This window comes from Mauremys mutica, chromosome 2 (genome assembly GCF_020497125.1).
Source record: "Mauremys mutica isolate MM-2020 ecotype Southern chromosome 2, ASM2049712v1, whole genome shotgun sequence".
NCBI classification, from domain to species: Eukaryota; Metazoa; Chordata; order Testudines; family Geoemydidae; genus Mauremys; species Mauremys mutica.
The window spans coordinates 40,507,108-40,524,361 of NC_059073.1; the positions used below are offsets into that span (position 1 = coordinate 40,507,108).

The window sequence follows — 17,254 nt, forward strand, 5'->3', positions numbered from 1 at the left end:
AATGCACAAAGTGAACAAAATTTGGAAAAGTTTTTCTTAAATCTTTAAGTGACAGTAATTTTACATGTTTAACCATTGTGGGTAAAATTCAGATGTATGGTTTTTGAGCTTATGGCCCTTTAACCATCTTCTTTGCATATGATTCAGAGTATGCCTATACTAGACATGCTATAGGGGCACAAGTGCACTGCTGTAGTTGTAGATATTGACCCACCTCTGAGAGGTTGTGGCTAGGTTGGCTAAAGAATTCTTCCATCAACCTAGTGGTGTCTACACCATGGGGTAGGTCGGCTTAACTATGTCACACAGGGCGTGAAATTTTCACAGCCCAGAGTGATGTAGTTAGGTCAACTTAACTTTAATGTAGACTAGCCCTGAGTTAAACAGGGCTATGAACATGTTGTGGGCTTTGGTTCTCAGAAAAATTCTTAAAGGATATCTTTAATAGTCTCTTCAGTGCATTTAACAGTACAGTTGATGAATGTTTACTTCTGTCCCCTTTTGATTTTTCTTTAGTCCATATACTGGACAGAAAATACTTGTATATATCATCTTATACTTAATGAAATATGATCCAAGAGGTTCTAAAGATGGCTTTGTTTCAATTAACCATATTTTACATCGGTTTATTGTGGCAGAAGGCGGGGAAAACATTTCGTTTTTATTGTTGGAAATTTTATATAACTTGTGCACTTAAACTGCATTAGTCAGTGGCTGAAAAAACATGTTACGTTTAATATACTACGAGCATTGGTAACCCTTTGTTTATTTATGAAGGCTGTGGATGAGATGAATGGAAAGGAGCTCAATGGAAAGCAAATTTATGTTGGCCGGGCTCAGAAAAAAGTGGAAAGACAAACAGAGCTCAAGCGCAAATTCGAACAAATGAAGCAGGACAGGATCACCAGATACCAGGTTACACTTTTAAATTGAATGAAGACGTTTATTTTATTACTAATCTCTTTAAATAAAGCAATTCTGTCTTTTCTAAAGAGGGTAGTTTTATTTTTTTAGGGTGTAAACCTTTATGTGAAAAATCTTGATGATGGGATTGATGATGAACGTCTAAGAAAAGAATTCTCCCCATTTGGTACAATCACTAGTGCAAAGGTAAAGTTAGCATTTTAGACTTATTTTGTGTTTTGCAATGTCTTGTATGAAAGTCATGGTTTGTCACCTAAGAAGTGAGTGGCATTCAACTTTTTCTCAAATGGCAAAAATAAGATGTGACGATATCGTACAACCACCCCTACATCCGACCATCATTAAATTTGAGTACTGATTCTTACTAAAAAAATCATACCATTTTTAAAAGTGTATTCATGTTGTATTTTTGGATGTAGTGATACATAATAGTTTTAAAAATGCATGTATTATAGGCTGTCTGCACTACCTTATTACTCCTTTTTGTGCATCACATTCATAGTCATGAACCACTGCATGAGTATTTATTTCTCTCAGTTTTTCACAGATTAATAAAAACTCAGACCAATCAACCATAGAAAAACTCCAGAAATCTCAATTTATATCTGGGATGGATGGATGCTGACATTACTAACAAAAAATCAAATATTTTTCAGTGCAATGGTTAATTCATACTATTCCTCACTAATAGGCCTGAAGTGACTAGTGTTGCGAGAGGATAGACTTGTATCCAATAAACCATCTCTGAAAGAAAACAAAAATCATCCTGTGCCATTCACAGTCCTGGCACAGGAGCTGGCAGGTCCACTGTATGCAGAGCAACTTATCAAAAGGGATTTTAAAATTATATATTCCTCAGTTCAAAGCTGGAACAGATTATTTGATTCTTGGAAAACTGTAGGTTAGATCAATATTTTGAGATTTTGCCTGTTCGCAGTCAACTGGGTTGGATTTTTTTCCCTAGCAGAAGGCAGCATTGACAGTGGGTATATTATGTTTCAAAACTAAGCAGTATACATCATATACCTTCCACTTGCAGAAAGTGTTTGGAAAAAAAAAACAAACCTGGAATTCAATTCTTATCTGTACCAAATTGTGCATCCTGCTCCAGACTGGTTTTAAAAAATGACCTTTTTTTTTTTTTGGCAGGTCATGATGGAAGGTGGCCGCAGCAAAGGGTTTGGGTTTGTATGCTTTTCTTCACCAGAAGAAGCAACCAAAGCTGTCACAGAAATGAATGGTAGAATTGTGGCCACTAAACCATTATATGTAGCTCTAGCCCAACGCAAAGAAGAGCGCCAGGCTCACCTCACCAACCAATATATGCAGAGAATGGCAAGTGTCAGAGCAGTACCTAATCCTGTAATCAACCCCTACCAACCAGCACCTCCTTCAGGTTACTTCATGGCAGCTCTCCCACCGGTATGTATAGAAATAATTAATTTCATATTCTATACCATTGATAGAATCTGTTTAGATTTAGCAGTAAATTATGACTCAATCGAACATCTGTAATGTTAGTATGTTAACACCAAAATCACCAGCTTTATGAATTTAAATACTGAAGAACCTATGAAAATGTCTAAATTTCTGGATGGAACCATACATTACATTATATAAATCAGTATTTTTTCAGATATTTGAATTAGGAACGTTTATAGAAGAAAGTACTTAGAAATGCCTGGGTGGTGGGTGGAACGGATACATCAAGATTAATAAACAGATGTCGTTTTATTTTTTTGGCAGACTCAGAACCGTGCTGCCTATTATCCAACTAGCCAACTTGCTCAGCTCAGACCAAGTCCTCGCTGGACTGCTCAGGGTGCTAGACCTCATCGTAAGTAGTCTCCTTAACTTGGGGCATTCCCTTAAAGGGGCATTCATGGAACACTTATTGTCTAGCGAAGGTTAACTATGTAGCACTAAAATAAAAATGTTTGATGGTCATTACATGTAATTGGTAGAAAGGTAATACGCCAGTTTTGGCTCCTGTTTGCGGATGTTTGCCAGGAGACCTAATTTAAGGTTAACTTTTTAAAATATAACTGATGAGATAGGTTTTTATAACAAACCACCTAGCTTTTATTAAGCAGCTGTATCTCAAATTGTCATTGGGTTAAATTCCAGCCCCCCAAAAACTAGACTGCTGACTTTTCCCTTTCTACCCTTATCTGTAATACTAGTTAACATGCCATGTGAGGATGGCAAAGGAAAAAAAATGACTGACAGTCTTTCGTCACCATTCAATATTGTTACATGATGCAACTTAAACACTGATTGTTTTAAATGCAGCATTCCAGAACATGCCTGGTGCTATCCGCCCAGCAGCACCCAGACCACCCTTTAGTACCATGAGGCCGGCTTCTTCACAGGTTCCACGAGTCATGTCAACACAACGTGTTGGTGAGTTTCAGGTTTTAAAAATTGAATGTTCCTTCATCAGGCTGCACCAATATCCACCTTTGTTTAGGTATGTAACTCATTTGTGGTCACACTTCAGAGATTCTGTTAATGATGAATAATATTTCAAATACCTTTTTGAAGCTGAATAGTGCAGAGGAGTCACCCCTTTGTTCTGTATTGTACCTGCCCCTAGCTGACTTGGGGTTTCTAACCTCCTAATGGCCAGCTAACATGTTAGCCCAGCATGTGTAAGGGAGGTTGAGGAGGCTCCTACTCCCCATAGCACCATCCATTCTCTTCTGCTTATGGCTATATGGCTAGTTCATACTTCTCGGTATTTCCCTCGCAGATTAGATTGCTGTCCTCCTACTCCCTCACTGTGATTTCTCTACCACCTACCCCTCTCCCAGTATCAAACCCTCTCTCTGCTTAGGAATGTGCCCTGTCAAGACTGCACATTTGAGGCTGACCTAGTGTCTCTAGGGGAGGCTGCTTGTTTAATCCTTCTCAGTCGTAACCTGTATTTTCCAATTATTTTGCAACTATGAGAAGATGTTGCTCAATATATAGATCAACTTTTAACCCACTAGATTAATATTAACTAGGAGTTCTCAACTTTTTCATACTGTGGGCCACATCTTAATGATATTGCGTGGGTGGCCTCCCCCTCCCATTTGTATCTGTACCATTCCTGTGGTAACTACAGCAGTGGATTATGTGGCAGAATAATATTGAGAAAACATTTATTTTTAGCTCTTAACATTGTTGCAGATGGGAACAAGGAGTGCCAGTATCACATGACAGTACTGTCTGGAGATCAGCGGCAAGTGGGGACCACTGTTATATAAAGAAAAGCACATTCAGAATGTATTAGTCAGCTATATATTAGTAACACATCTAATCATTTAAAGTAATGTTTAGAGTAACTTAATTGGCAAAATGTTTTAATTGAAAAAGAGAATCACCTTTAATTATGACTGGGGTAGAATGAAATTCAAGTAAACATATTTAATCAAAAGCAGATGTTCTCTCCATGGTGCTTTTTTATAGTGTTTAAAGAGAAGCAAGTAATTAGCAAAATAATGAGAAAAGAAACATGCTTTTTGGTTTTGAGCCCACAGGTTGACCATTGGTGTTGTTTACTATCATTGCTGTAATCAAATATAATACAATACTAAAATTAGATATTCAGTATAGTCCTTAACACTGTGTCAATTCATTAACTTGTACAAAATGTAAGCTTAATGAAAGCTGAATTATTAACATATAAATCATGTTAATCTTTACAGCTAATACATCAACACAGACAATGGGTCCACGTCCTGCAGCAGCTGCTGCTGCAGCCACTCCTGCTGTACGCACAGTTCCACAGTACAAGTATGCTGCAGGTGTTCGTAATCCTCAGCAACATCTTAACACACAGCCACAGGTTGCTATGCAGCAGGTATGTAGTCTTGGTTTTGGTAGCCAAGTGATGTCTTTGCTGAGGAAACTTTTCTTTTGCCTAATCTGTATCATAACTGTAAAGCATCTGCCTTCACCACTGAGATCATTGAAGCCACAGAGTCTGATGTTAAGACTTTATTTTTCACAAATCTAAAATATATTGGGAACAAAACTTATTTTCTATAGTGATATTACATATTTTTGAGTTTTCTCACCTTATGTGGTTGAGATATTTTTGTGCTTCTGCATTAGGTTTCCCCCCGTTGCGCCACAGGTACCAAATTGTGGCACCAAGTTTGCAAGCTTGGAGTTTAAAATAAATCTCAAGCATTCTTAAGGAGGACATGACCCTGTTCTACTTGTTTTGTACTACCCAAGTGCTTGATGTTACATTCTGGGCTTGAGCTTTGCTTAATATATATAAATTATGCTCAACAAGGGATTGAGTCCATACTAGTATGCCTTGCAGTATCAGTCATCTTTTACCAGCCTCTTGAAGAAAATTACTCAGCCATAATTTTTTCTAATATTTGACAAATATGCAGGCATGATTGTTACGTTGAAGATTCCCTGTTCTGTTCATGCCCTCTGAAGCACCTGGCATTGGCCACTGTCAGAAGGCAGGATACTGGGCTAGATGGACCATTGATCTGACTCAGTATGGCCGTTCTTATGTTCTAAGTCGTGGAAGTATAAAATATGTTTGAATGTTCCAGAATTTAACTTTAAAGTACAATGTTTTATTAACTTGCAGCCAGCTGTCCATGTGCAAGGTCAGGAACCCTTGACTGCTTCCATGTTGGCTTCTGCCCCTCCACAGGAACAAAAGCAGATGTTAGGTATGTACATTTGATCCCACTAGCCAATTGTAGTAGAGATTAAATAGTTTTCAACCTCTTTAAAATATGTGCTTCTAATCAGTTGTAAAGGAGTATTTTGAATCCTCTTGTTGTAGGATACATGGTTGAGTTTTTAAGATGAAAGTATTTGCCCCTTTTCACATTGTAGGATTTGACATCTGACTATAGCACTGCTGTCTGTCCTCAGCAGATGTAGAATGGAGTGACATGAATGAAATATCAGACCACTTTAGGTTAGGATTAGGCAGTTGATGTATTTTCTATTCCAATAAACCAATGATTTGTTTACCTAATGCAAAAGCCTTAACTAGGTGAGAGCATGGAATGCATAGCAGTGGGGTTGATACTGCTGTAATTTAGGCTTTTAATGGATACTACTTTTCTGCAACAGAGTTAACCTCTGAGTATATGCAAAGCAAAGACTCAGTTGCTGATTACTTTAAAGGCTCCTTTAATCTTCTTTTTAATGACTGATACTCTAGTTTTATACAATCATATTCAGGAGTTTTTATTTTTAGCATTCAAGTGGGTAGGATATAATACGTAATCTTTTAATAATTTTGAGGAATTTAGATACAAGTCCATAGATAGTGCCTATGTTTAGCATTGTTAAAGGCTAAATTAAATTTTAATGACATTGATCACTGTAGAATTTTAATGTTTTTCTAGGTGAACGGCTGTTTCCCCTTATTCAAGCTATGCACCCTACTCTGGCGGGTAAAATCACCGGTATGTTGTTGGAGATTGACAACTCTGAACTCCTTCATATGCTTGAGTCTCCTGAGTCTCTTCGTTCGAAGGTAGATAGACTTTTAGCATCTAAGCCCTCCTTTTGATGTTACATGTGTATTGTGTGTAATTTAGCTGCTTCACTATCTTAAATTTACTGAGATTAAAGCATTGTCTTTTGTAACAATTGTTTTATCCTATTAGGTTGATGAAGCTGTAGCTGTACTACAAGCCCACCAAGCTAAAGAGGCTGCTCAGAAAGCAGTTAACAATCCCACTGGGGTTCCAAGTGTTTAATATGTAAGTTTTCCTACAGAATGCATTCTTAATTTTTCTCATCTGACCAGGGTGTTCTACTGGCATTTTATTGTGTATATAGTTAGTCAAGAATGTTTTAATATGACCTGCTGTAGCTAAAGTTTCTGTACTCCTAGAAATAAGTTTCTAGTTATAAGCCACTGTTTATAAATAGACTATCATTAGACAGCTTTGGCAACAATAATTTGGAAAGAAGGGAATTATATATAAAAAAATATAGCTTTAGTTTAAGTTGACCTATTTACTAGAGCTATTGGGATGCAGGACTTCACTAAAGCTTGTCCCTAATCTGGGACCTTGTAAATTTGAGACTACTTAGAGATGGCCTTTTTATTCCTCAAACAAGAGGTATGTGCAGCTGTGTGAAGGTTAAATTCTGTCATAAATTACTCATATACTTTATAAATGCTTCAGAATAAAAAGAAACAAGATATTAATACCTGAACATAAATGCAACTGCAAGATTCTATTGTAAAATCCTCAATAAGGGGGGGAGAGGGGGAGAGAAGGGGATTAGAATTGGAATTGTAAAAGGAATATCCCTAATTAGCAGTACAGAAGATACTGTCCATAATTGAAATGTAAATGTCCTCAGAAATACAATTCATTGAGGAATACATAATAAATCAGAACTTTGGAGGAAATCACCACCTGACAAATATAAATCGCCATCCATATAATTATTCAAATGGCAGCTTGAGAATTTTGGGGAGGTTTGATGAGAATGTTCTTTAGGATACACAAATTTGATGGATTTTTTTTTATATAGTATGTATGAGATTCCCTTTTTTCGCTTCCCTTTTTTCAGTAGATATTGGAGCTCAGCTATTTATGCTATAGTTTGTGCATAATTGAACACCCCACCCTGCAGAATGCCTGGGAATGCCCGCCAGCGGGGAGACAGAACCATGGGCGTGGGGGGAGAGGGGGCACATAGGGTTACCTGCCACTGGGCTTCTCCCTCTTCTCCCCCCCCCCCCTTTCTGCAAGCACAGAGCTGCCCAGCTGAAGGAGGTTGTCAGCTCAGCTGACTCTGCAGCCGAACGCCACCTCCTGGGTCCTAGTGCCAGTCATGCTCCCCTTCTGTGTGCTTGGGAGCCTTCCTGTTTTCTGTGCAGCAGGGCAGAGGAAGCAAAGGAGATAGGGGAATAACAAGGGGGAAGCAGGAGCCCAGCATGCTGTGTCCCCTTGGCAACAGCTGAGGCTTCCCGTTAAGCAGGTCCATCAAACCTTCATCCTGGCAAATCCTACCCCCTACATCTGGACTCTCCCACTGAGCCTCAGCCAGCTGCACCGGGCCCCCCACCCCATCAAGCCTCAGCATCAGACACCCCCCTGCCAAGTCTCATCTCCCCACACCTGGGCATGACGCACCTAGACACCCCCTGTTGAGCCCCAACCACCTTCACCTGGATCCCCTGCAGAGTTCCCATTGCCCCTGCACCTTGACCCCCCCAACAAGCCCCTGTGCATCCAGATCTCCCACTGAACCGTCCACACCCAGATTACCCCACACAGAAACCTCTTGCCCCTCTGCACTTGAATCAAACTGTAAAGCCTGTATATAATGGAAACCACTTCAAGCCTGGGGGTGCTGCAGTACCCCCAAACCCTTAGTTCCAGTATCTATGTACCTGGTGCAGAGGGGCAGGGTCCCAGGGTGTTTCTGGGGTAGGCCCAGTCCTTGCTCTGTGAGGGTTGGGTGCAGCCTTACTGCCAAGTCCCTGTACTGGGGGAAGTGGGGGCTTCAGAGTGATCTTCTACCTCAATGTAGCCAGTGGCCTGTGCTCCCCACCACCATGCTGGAACCACATTATTTATTGAGAAAATTTACAGAATTTTAAAATACCATGCACATAACTTTTTGCAGAATTCCCTCAGCAGTGACAGTTCTTCTTCGAGTGATTGCTCCAATGCATTCCAGTTAGGTGTGCGCGCCGCGCGTGCACGGCTCTTCGGAAGATTTTTACCCTAGCAACTCCGGCGGGCCGGCTGGGCGCCCCCTGGAGTGGCGCCGCTACAGCGCTGAATATATACCCCAGCCGGCCCATCCGCTCCTCAGTTCCTTCTTCCCGCCCGTGACGGCAGTCGGAACTGTGGAGTGCTCAGTAGTCCTCCACATCCCTAGCTCTCTCTACTTGTTTTGTATATAGTTCTTTACTGTTAGTATAGTTAGTTTTAAATAGTTAGTTAGTTTAGATAAGGATAGGGGGAGTGCTTTCTCCCTCCCCCTCCCCGGTGCGGGCTCATGCCCAAGGCACCGGGCTTTAAGCCCTGTGCAACGTGCCAGAGGCCTATGCCAGTGGGTGACCCTCACGGCTCCTGCCTCCGTTGCCTGGGCGAGGCACACCGTACAGATAAGTGTGCCATTTGTTCGGCTTTTAAGCCGCGGACGCGTAAGGACAGAGACAGTCGCCTCAAGCAGCTCCTTATGGAGGCGTTCCTCCAGCCCCCGGCACCGTCAGCGCCGGCACCGAGGGCTTCTTCGGTGCAGAGTGCACCCGCGGCACCGACCGGCGCCGGCACCGTGGCCACGGTACCTAAACCGCCGCCGAAGACGACCCGGCACCGCTCGCTCTCGCCTGCACGCAAGCAGAGACTGGCGAAGGCTGTGGCGAAGGCACGCACAGAGTCCGCCACGAGAGTGGCTGCGGCAGTGCGTTAAACGGGCCCTGAGCCCTCGACTCCAGCTCCGCAAGCGCCGTCGAGTCCGGCACCGCCACGCTCCCCGGCACCGACCGAGGTTGAGCCAAGGCTGCCTTCAACGCCGGAGACATTCTCCTCTGCCAGAGACCTCATCAGGCTCATAGAGGCTCCGAGCCTCCGGCCCCCGGCACCGCCGGTGCGGGCTGTTGTCTCTCTCAGCAAGCCAGCCAGGATGACAAGACCGCCCTCGGTTGACGAGCGGCGTGGAAGACGGTCGAGGTCCCGGTCCAGGTCCCGGCGCAGGTCCCCGTCCCGCCGCTCGGAGTCTCGTCGCCGCTCCTCTTCACGGCACCGAGCGCCATCCCGACGCCGGTCTGAGTCCCGGTACCGTTCTCGATCTCGGTACCGGTCGCACTCCCGGCACCGATCCAGGTCACCGTACCGTCGGTACCGTCGGAGGTCGCCTCGGCACCGCGACTCCCGGAGTCACTCCCGGCACCGCGGATCCCGGTCCCGGTCGAGCTCCCGGCGCTGGTCAAGCTCCCGGCACCGTCGGAGTCCACGCTCACGGTCACCGTCCCGTCGGCGCTCTGCGTATCGGCCCTCGGTGCCGTCGGTGCATGGCCTCCCGCCGTCAGCGGTTCAGTCCGTCGGCACTACAGCACCGCCTTGGCCATCCCGCACGGCTTCCGTAGCCTCCGGTGCCGATGATACTACCCACCGGTGGCCTACCCCACAAGGACTTCCGCATGAGCAGTGGGGCTACTGGGTCCCGTGGGGACAGCATGAAGGTCAAGGTATCCCGTTTCCCAGGAGGGATGTGACCACCAGCACCAGGGTCCCTGAAGCGACGGTTAGCCGGCCGCCTCCCTCTCCTCCGCACGAGCCATCTGCTCATCCGGTCCGCCAATCGCCCACGCTTCACGATTCGGAGGAGGCTCACCCACCGGACGTAGAGCCGGAGCCGGTTCTGCAGGGTGCATCTTCGTCATCCTCGCCGGACGAGGCGGTGGCAGGGGCTGCGACCAGCGAACCCCCGCCCATTGACCTCCGGGCCTTCCAAGACCTGCTTCGCAGGGTGGCGGCGTCCATGAATCTTCCCGTAGAGGAGGTCCAGGAGGATGAGGACCCCATCACCAATGTGGTGGGTGCGGATACGCCCGTCCGCGTGGCGTTGCCCTTCGTCCGGACCATTCAAAAGAACGCCACTATGCTATGGCAGACCCCCGCGTCCATTCCTCCCACAGCACGCGGGGTCGAGCGGAAGTACTCAGCCCCACCATCAGGCTATGAGTACCTTTACTCTCACCCAACCCCGGACTCCCTCGTGGTCCAATCTGTTAACGACCGGGAGAGGCGCGGCCAACCTGCCGCTGCGCCTAAGTCCAAGGACGCCAAGCGCATGGACTTGCTCGGCCGTAAGATCTACTCCGCCGGGGGTTTGCAGCTGAGGATCGCAAACATCATGGTCCTCCTCGCCAGGTACGTCTTTGACATTCTGACGTCCCTGGCGAAGTTCTCGGAGCTCCTGCCTTCCACATCACGCCAGGAGTTCTCCGCCTTGCTGGACGAGGGGAAGAAGTCCTCTCGGTCATCTATTACGGCCGCCCTCGACGCCGCGGACTCCGGGGCTAGAACCTCGGCATCCGGCGTGACAATGAGGCGCATCTCCTGGCTGCAGTCCTCCACCCTGCCGCCGGAGGTGCAATATACACTCCAGGACCTCCCCTTCGACACCCAGGGGCTGTTTTCTGAGAAGACGGATGCTCGGATCCAGACCCTGAAGGACGGGCGTGTTGCCATCCGCACGCTCGGAATGCACACGCCGGCGACGCAGCGCAGGCCCTTCCGGCCGCAGCCCTCCCGCTATCAGCAGCGCTATCGCCCCTACACCAGCAGACGTCCGACCCAAAATCGCCGTCATCCGTCCGGCAACCGCCGCAACCAGGGCCAGGCCGCTTCCAAGACCCCTCAGGGGGCTAAACAGGCCTTTTGATGGGACGATCGAGGACGGCCCATCACTCTCCCTACCGGATCCTTCCCCTTTATTTTACAACCGCCTTTCCCATTTCTTTTCGGCGTGGTCCCGCTTAACATCGGACAACTGGGTGCTTCAAACAGTCCAGTCGGGATACCGCCTTCAATTTGTTTCGCCCCCGCCTTCCCACCCACCCTCCCTGTCCCTCTTCAGGGACCCCTCTCACGAGCAAGCCCTCATACAAGAGGTTCGGACTCTGTTGAGCGTGGGTGCCATAGAAGCAGTGCCTCAAGACAGGCGGGGCAGGGGATTCTACTCCCGTTATTTTCTCATCCCCAAGGCGAAAGGCGGGCTACGTCCTATCCTGGACCTTCGCGAGCTGAACAAATATCTGCTCAAGCCCAAGTTTCGTATGGTCACCCTGGGGACCATTATTCCTTCCCTGGATCCGGGAGACTGGTTTGCCACCCTCGACATGAAGGACGCCTACTTCCATGTCGCGATCTATCCTCCTCATCGGCGTTACCTTCGGTTTGTGGTCAACGACACCCACTACCAGTTCGCCGTGTTGCCATTCGGACTCTCCACGGCGCCGAGGGTATTCACAAAATGCATGGCAGTCGTAGCAGCATCCCTCCGCCGTCGTCAGATGCACGTCTACCCGTATCTCGACGACTGGCTGGTCCGAGCTCAATCCCGTCAGCTCGTGACACAACAGATGGCAGAAATTCTGTCTCTCTTTCAGCAGCTTGGTCTTCTCATCAACACCGAGAAGTCCACTTTGCTCCCAACGCAGCGGCTGGAGTTCATCGGAGCGGTTCTCGACTCCACGGTTGGCAGGGCCTCTCTTCCCCGCGCCCGGCACCAGACGATGACCTCCATCATCCGGGATCTCGTCGCCTTCCCGACCACAACCGTGCGCTCCTGCCTACGCCTTCTGGGTCACATGGCCTCCTGCACATATGTCACCGCATATGCGCGGCTCCATCTGCGCCCCTTCCAGTCCTGGCTCGCGACGGTGTACCGGCCTCATCGAGACCCCATCGACATGGTGGTCACGGTCAACAGGACGGCCCTCGACTCCCTCCGCTGGTGGCTCACCCCGGAGGTCGTGTGTGCGGGGGTCCCGTTCCATCCTCCTCGCCCATCCGTTACGCTGACGACGGATGCCTCAGCGCTCGGTTGGGGGGCCCACCTGGGCGAGCTTCACACCCAAGGCCTTTGGTCGCCCCAGGAACTCGCGCTACACATCAATGTCCGCGAGCTCCGTGCCATCCGCCTCGCCTGCCGGACCTTCTGCTCCCACCTATAACGCCGTTGTGTAACAGTACTCACGGACAATACCGCTGCGATGTACTATGTAAACAAGCAGGGCGGAGCCCGCTCTTCTCCCCTCTGCGAGGAAGCGATCCTCCTGTGGGACTTCTGCGTGACCCACTCCATTCACCTAGAAGCGTCCTTTCTTCCGGGAGTGCAGAACACGCTGGCCGACCATCTCAGCAGGTCGTTTCTCTCCCACGAGTGGTCCCTTCGTCCCGACGTTGCACATACGATTTTCCAGAGGTGGGGGTTTCCCCGGGTCGACCTCTTCGCCTCCAAGGCGAACAGGAAGTGTCTCCAGTTTTGCTCGTTCCAAGGTCACTCGCCGGGCTCTCTGTCGGACGCATTCCTGTATCCCTGGCAGACTCACCTCCTCTATGCCTTCCCTCCCTTTCCTCTCGTGCACAGAGTGCTCCAGAAGCTGAGGAGGGATCGAGCCACCGTCATACTCGTGGCTCCGGCCTGGCCGAGACAGCATTGGTACACCCTGCTGCTCGAGCTCTCCATTCGGGATCCCATCTCCCTCCCGTTATGGCCGGACCTCATCACGCAGGACTTCGGCAGACTCCACCATCCGAACCTGCAGTCCCTCCATCTTACAGCCTGGTACCTGCGTGGTTGACCCACGCAGAGAGGGACTGTTCGGCGGCCGTGCAGCAAGTCCTGCTTGAGAGCAGAAAGCCTTCCACTCGCTCCACTTACCTGGCGAAATGGAAGAGGTTCGCGCTCTGGTGTGACCAACGAGGGCTCAACCCTTTCGTCGTACCCGTTCCTACCATCTTGGACTACCTTTGGTACCCTAAGGAGCAAGGTCTGGCGGTCTCCTCCTTGCGGGTACACCTGGCAGCGGTGTCCGCTTTTCGTCCTTCTCTGGAAGGTCGCACCATCTTTTCCAATCCGATGGTCTCCCGCTTCCTGAAAGGCCTGGACCGATTGTACCCGCCGGTGCGGCGTCCGGCCCCAACCTGGGATTTGAACCTCGTCCTGTCCAAACTCATGGGTCCGCCATTCGAACCGATGGCCACGTGTTCTCTTCTTTACCTCTCCTGGAAGACGGCCTTCCTCATCGCCATAACATCGGCCAGACGAGTCTCGGAGCTCCGGGCGCTGACGGTAGGTCCGCCATACACTGTCTTCCACACAGACAAGGTGCAGCTTCGTCCGCATCCGGCCTTCCTGCCAAAAGTGGTCTCGGCTTTCCACCTCAATCAGGACATCTTTCTCCCGGTCTTCTTCCCGAAGCCCCATGCCTCGCCTAGGGAACAACAGCTCCACACCCTCGACGTCCGTAGAGCGCTCGCTTTTTACATCGAGCGGACGAAACCTTTTCGGCGTTCTACACAACTCTTCATAGCAGTCGCCGATCGCATGAAAGGCGAGCCGGTCTCTTCCCAGCGCATCTCCTCCTGGGTGACTCAGTGCATCAGAGCATGCTACGAGCTGGCTCGCGTGCCCCCGGGCCGCTTCACCGCTCATTCCACGAGGGCGCAAGCCTCGTCTGCCGCCTTCCTGAGCCAGGTCCCCATCCAGGACATCTGTCGAGCGGCCACATGGTCTTCGGTCCACACCTTCGCCTCCCACTATGCGTTGGTGCAGCAGTCTCGAGACGACGCAGCCTTCGGCTCAGCAGTTTTACGCTCTGCCACGTCTCACTCCGACCCCACCGCCTAGGTAAGGCTTGGGAATCACCTAACTGGAATGCATTGGAGCAATCACTCGAAGAAGAAAAGACGGTTACTCACCTGTAGTAACTGTTGTTCTTCGAGATGTGTTGCTCCAATCCATTCCAGACCCGCCCTCCTTCCCCACTGTCGGAGTAGCCGGCAAGAAGGAACTGAGGAGCGGACGGGCCGGCTGGGGTATATATTCAGCGCTGTAGCGGCGCCACTCCAGGGGGCGCCCAGCCGGCCCGCTGGAGTTGCTAGGGTAAAAATCTTCCGAAGAGCCGTGCACGCGCGGCGCGCACACCTAACTGGAATGGATTGGAGCAACACATCTCGAAGAACAACAGTTACTACAGATGAGTAACCGTCTTTTGTCCAACTAACTGTGTATATAGAATTCACTCTACAGGGTTTTCTTTACATGCTGATTAAATTAATTTTTATATTTTTGTATTGCAATTAAAAATTGTCCTTCCCATGAGGTTGCTAAATTTTATGTCTCCATTTTACAGATGAGAAACTGGGGCAGAAATGTTAAATAACTTGACCAGGTCCAGAAAGGGAACAGAATTGCAGAGTCATGATTACAGTGCAGAAGGTCCATCATTCAATCCAGCGTTTAGTCCAGTTAAACCACATTACCTGACTTTATATATGTTGGGGTAGTCAATAGGCGGGCCGCAGGCCAAATCTGGACCACTAATGTTTTTGAACGGATCCTGAAATCTTTTTATTTACATATAATTTTTTTTATTTTCTGTGGAGTCTGGACCTTGACTACACCTTGACCAAGACATTTTGACCTTGACAAAAAATAGACTACCCCTGATATAAGTTAACATTTTTGAACGGTCTTCAACGGAAATGGCTAGGGACGTGCTTTTTAAAAAATGAAAGTTTAAATTCTATATCTAGGTCCCTAAAATGGGGGTTAGGGAATTGAGGAGAGAGAATTCAAAACATCTGGTTTCATCATGATCTGTTGTTTTGCAGGAGCAAATACAACAGTTGTACGCTAGTTTCAATATAGTCTCTCTAAACAGCCAATTGTTGCCATCATTAGTTTGTGCCTAGATGAACAGGGGGAAAATGTGTTCACACTACTTGAAAAGAAAATATGTTTTCAATTCTAATTTTGGCCCAAACTCAGCATGTAGTATCTGAAGAGAGAGGATTATTTGGTAATGTTCTCCAGGAAATTTGCTCATATTTAATGTAGGTTGTCTTGGAGCTCTACTTGGGTACCTGATGCATCTTCTCCACTATTAAAGGAGAATCAGATTTGATGTCCAGCAAATTACCATCATTAAACATTAGAATTATTTGGAAAGGTCCTTCACTACTACTATCACAACATTACTTACCAGCATATGTGCTTGCCCATACTGTGATGTTTTTTGGGCTTCATGACACATTACTACTTGCCATTGGGAATAGTTACTAAATTAGGTGTTCTCCGTTGCTGTAATTAAGTGTATGGTAATAGTTGTCTCAGAATGAGGTGGTATAGTCCAGTGCTTAGAGTAGGGAGGACTTGAATTCAAACTATTTATTTGTATTACTATAGCCCCATGGACGATGGCCCCATTGTGCTAAGCACTGTACAAAGATAAGAGATCTAGTTTCAACTCTCATTGACTAGCTATGACCTTTGGAAGAGGCACAACTTCTCTGTACCTCTTTCCACATCTGTACACGAACTTGTAATGTTTGTGACGGTCTTTTAGATCATTATATAGAAGATACTATGAAAATGAAGAATATTACTGTAAGTTACTAATTTTTTCACATTAACAGCTTCTAATACTGTTCTTGTTTACAGAAAGATCCGGGACTTCAAACTAGAACTTCGCTTCACCGAAGAAAAAAAATCTAAACATGGAAAAATGATTAAATATTGAGAAAAACATTGCAAAATATAAAATAAATAAAAAAAGGAAAGGAAACTTTGAAGCTTATGTACAGAGCAAATGCCAGGGCTAGCAAAACTAATGCTGGTCCTAGATTTACCTATTGATTTAAAACAAAAAAAAATAGTAAAATAAAAAATACAAATTAATGTTTTATAAACCCGGGGGAAAAGAATTTTCAGCACAGTACAGAAATTTAAAGCATTCCTTTCTTTAATTTTGTAATTCTTTACTGTGGAAAAGCTCAGAATATCACCACTGTTTTAGTTAACAGTGAGAATTGATAGCTGAGCAAAGAAACGTAATTTGGATTATAAAATTCTTGCTTTAATAAAAATTCCTTAAACACGGTTTTATTTAATACTCTTTCCTTTTTCCTGTCATGTTGGTATGCCTCAAACTACATTGGTGTCATTCTAGAGTCTGAGCTGGAATCCTACTCACTATAATACCTTTATGGAGTTTCCAGATCAGAGTAACCTACATTTAGCCACCTGTCGCTAGTATTATAAACTCAGGTACTAAAACAAGTGAACTGAACAGCTGGATCCACATGTTTTAGTTTTCCATTCCTAGTATCATGTATTTTCTATGTCTTCATGAACATATTTATGTATTTATAAATAAGATTTTGAATTACTTCTTGAAGACCACCCTAAAACATGAGCAATTTAAAGTATAGGACTATTGAAATTGGATCTCACTCCCTTCTGCAGCAAGGAGAAATTTACCAACTGTTCCCATTTTGTGGAAGGAAACATGATCTCCATGCACCCTTTTGGCTGGCTTTAAGAAGGCTGATTTACTCTGAAGGAGTTTTATCCACCGTAGCTGAAGCAAGAACTTGAGTGTGGACCAGCCTAAAGAAGGGAGATTCTCAAAAAAGATACCCCCAGGGATGTGGAAGAATTAATGGGGATTCTGTAATTGACACCTGCAAGTTTCCTCTGCCAATAAAGGATGTTGCGTAACTCTCACTTAAATTATCTTAAAGTAATGCAGATTTTTTTATGCATTTAATTCAGTCAGTGGACCTGGTGATTTAAGAATCCTGAA

General features: G+C 46.6%; 1 protein-coding gene across 3 annotated transcripts in view; it reads left to right on the plus strand.

Moving 5' to 3' along the window:
• PABPC1 (poly(A) binding protein cytoplasmic 1) overlaps positions 1-16,549 on the plus strand; it is a 29,903-nt gene extending 13,354 nt beyond the window's left edge. For 2 of the 3 annotated variants that reach the window (XM_045002906.1, XM_045002908.1), the window contains exons 6-15: positions 778-915; positions 1,015-1,110; positions 2,074-2,346; positions 2,671-2,761; positions 3,217-3,327; positions 4,617-4,771; positions 5,528-5,612; positions 6,303-6,433; positions 6,567-6,662; positions 16,111-16,549. In XM_045002906.1, the coding sequence (XP_044858841.1) occupies positions 778-915; positions 1,015-1,110; positions 2,074-2,346; positions 2,671-2,761; positions 3,217-3,327; positions 4,617-4,771; positions 5,528-5,612; positions 6,303-6,433; positions 6,567-6,659 (1,173 nt within the window). In that variant the 3' untranslated portion in view covers positions 6,660-6,662; positions 16,111-16,549. The remainder of the gene's footprint in view (positions 1-777; positions 916-1,014; positions 1,111-2,073; positions 2,347-2,670; positions 2,762-3,216; positions 3,328-4,616; positions 4,772-5,527; positions 5,613-6,302; positions 6,434-6,566; positions 6,663-16,110) is intronic. The other variant, XM_045002907.1, reaches the window with a different exon arrangement.
• The last annotated feature ends 705 nt before the right edge of the window (positions 16,550-17,254 follow it).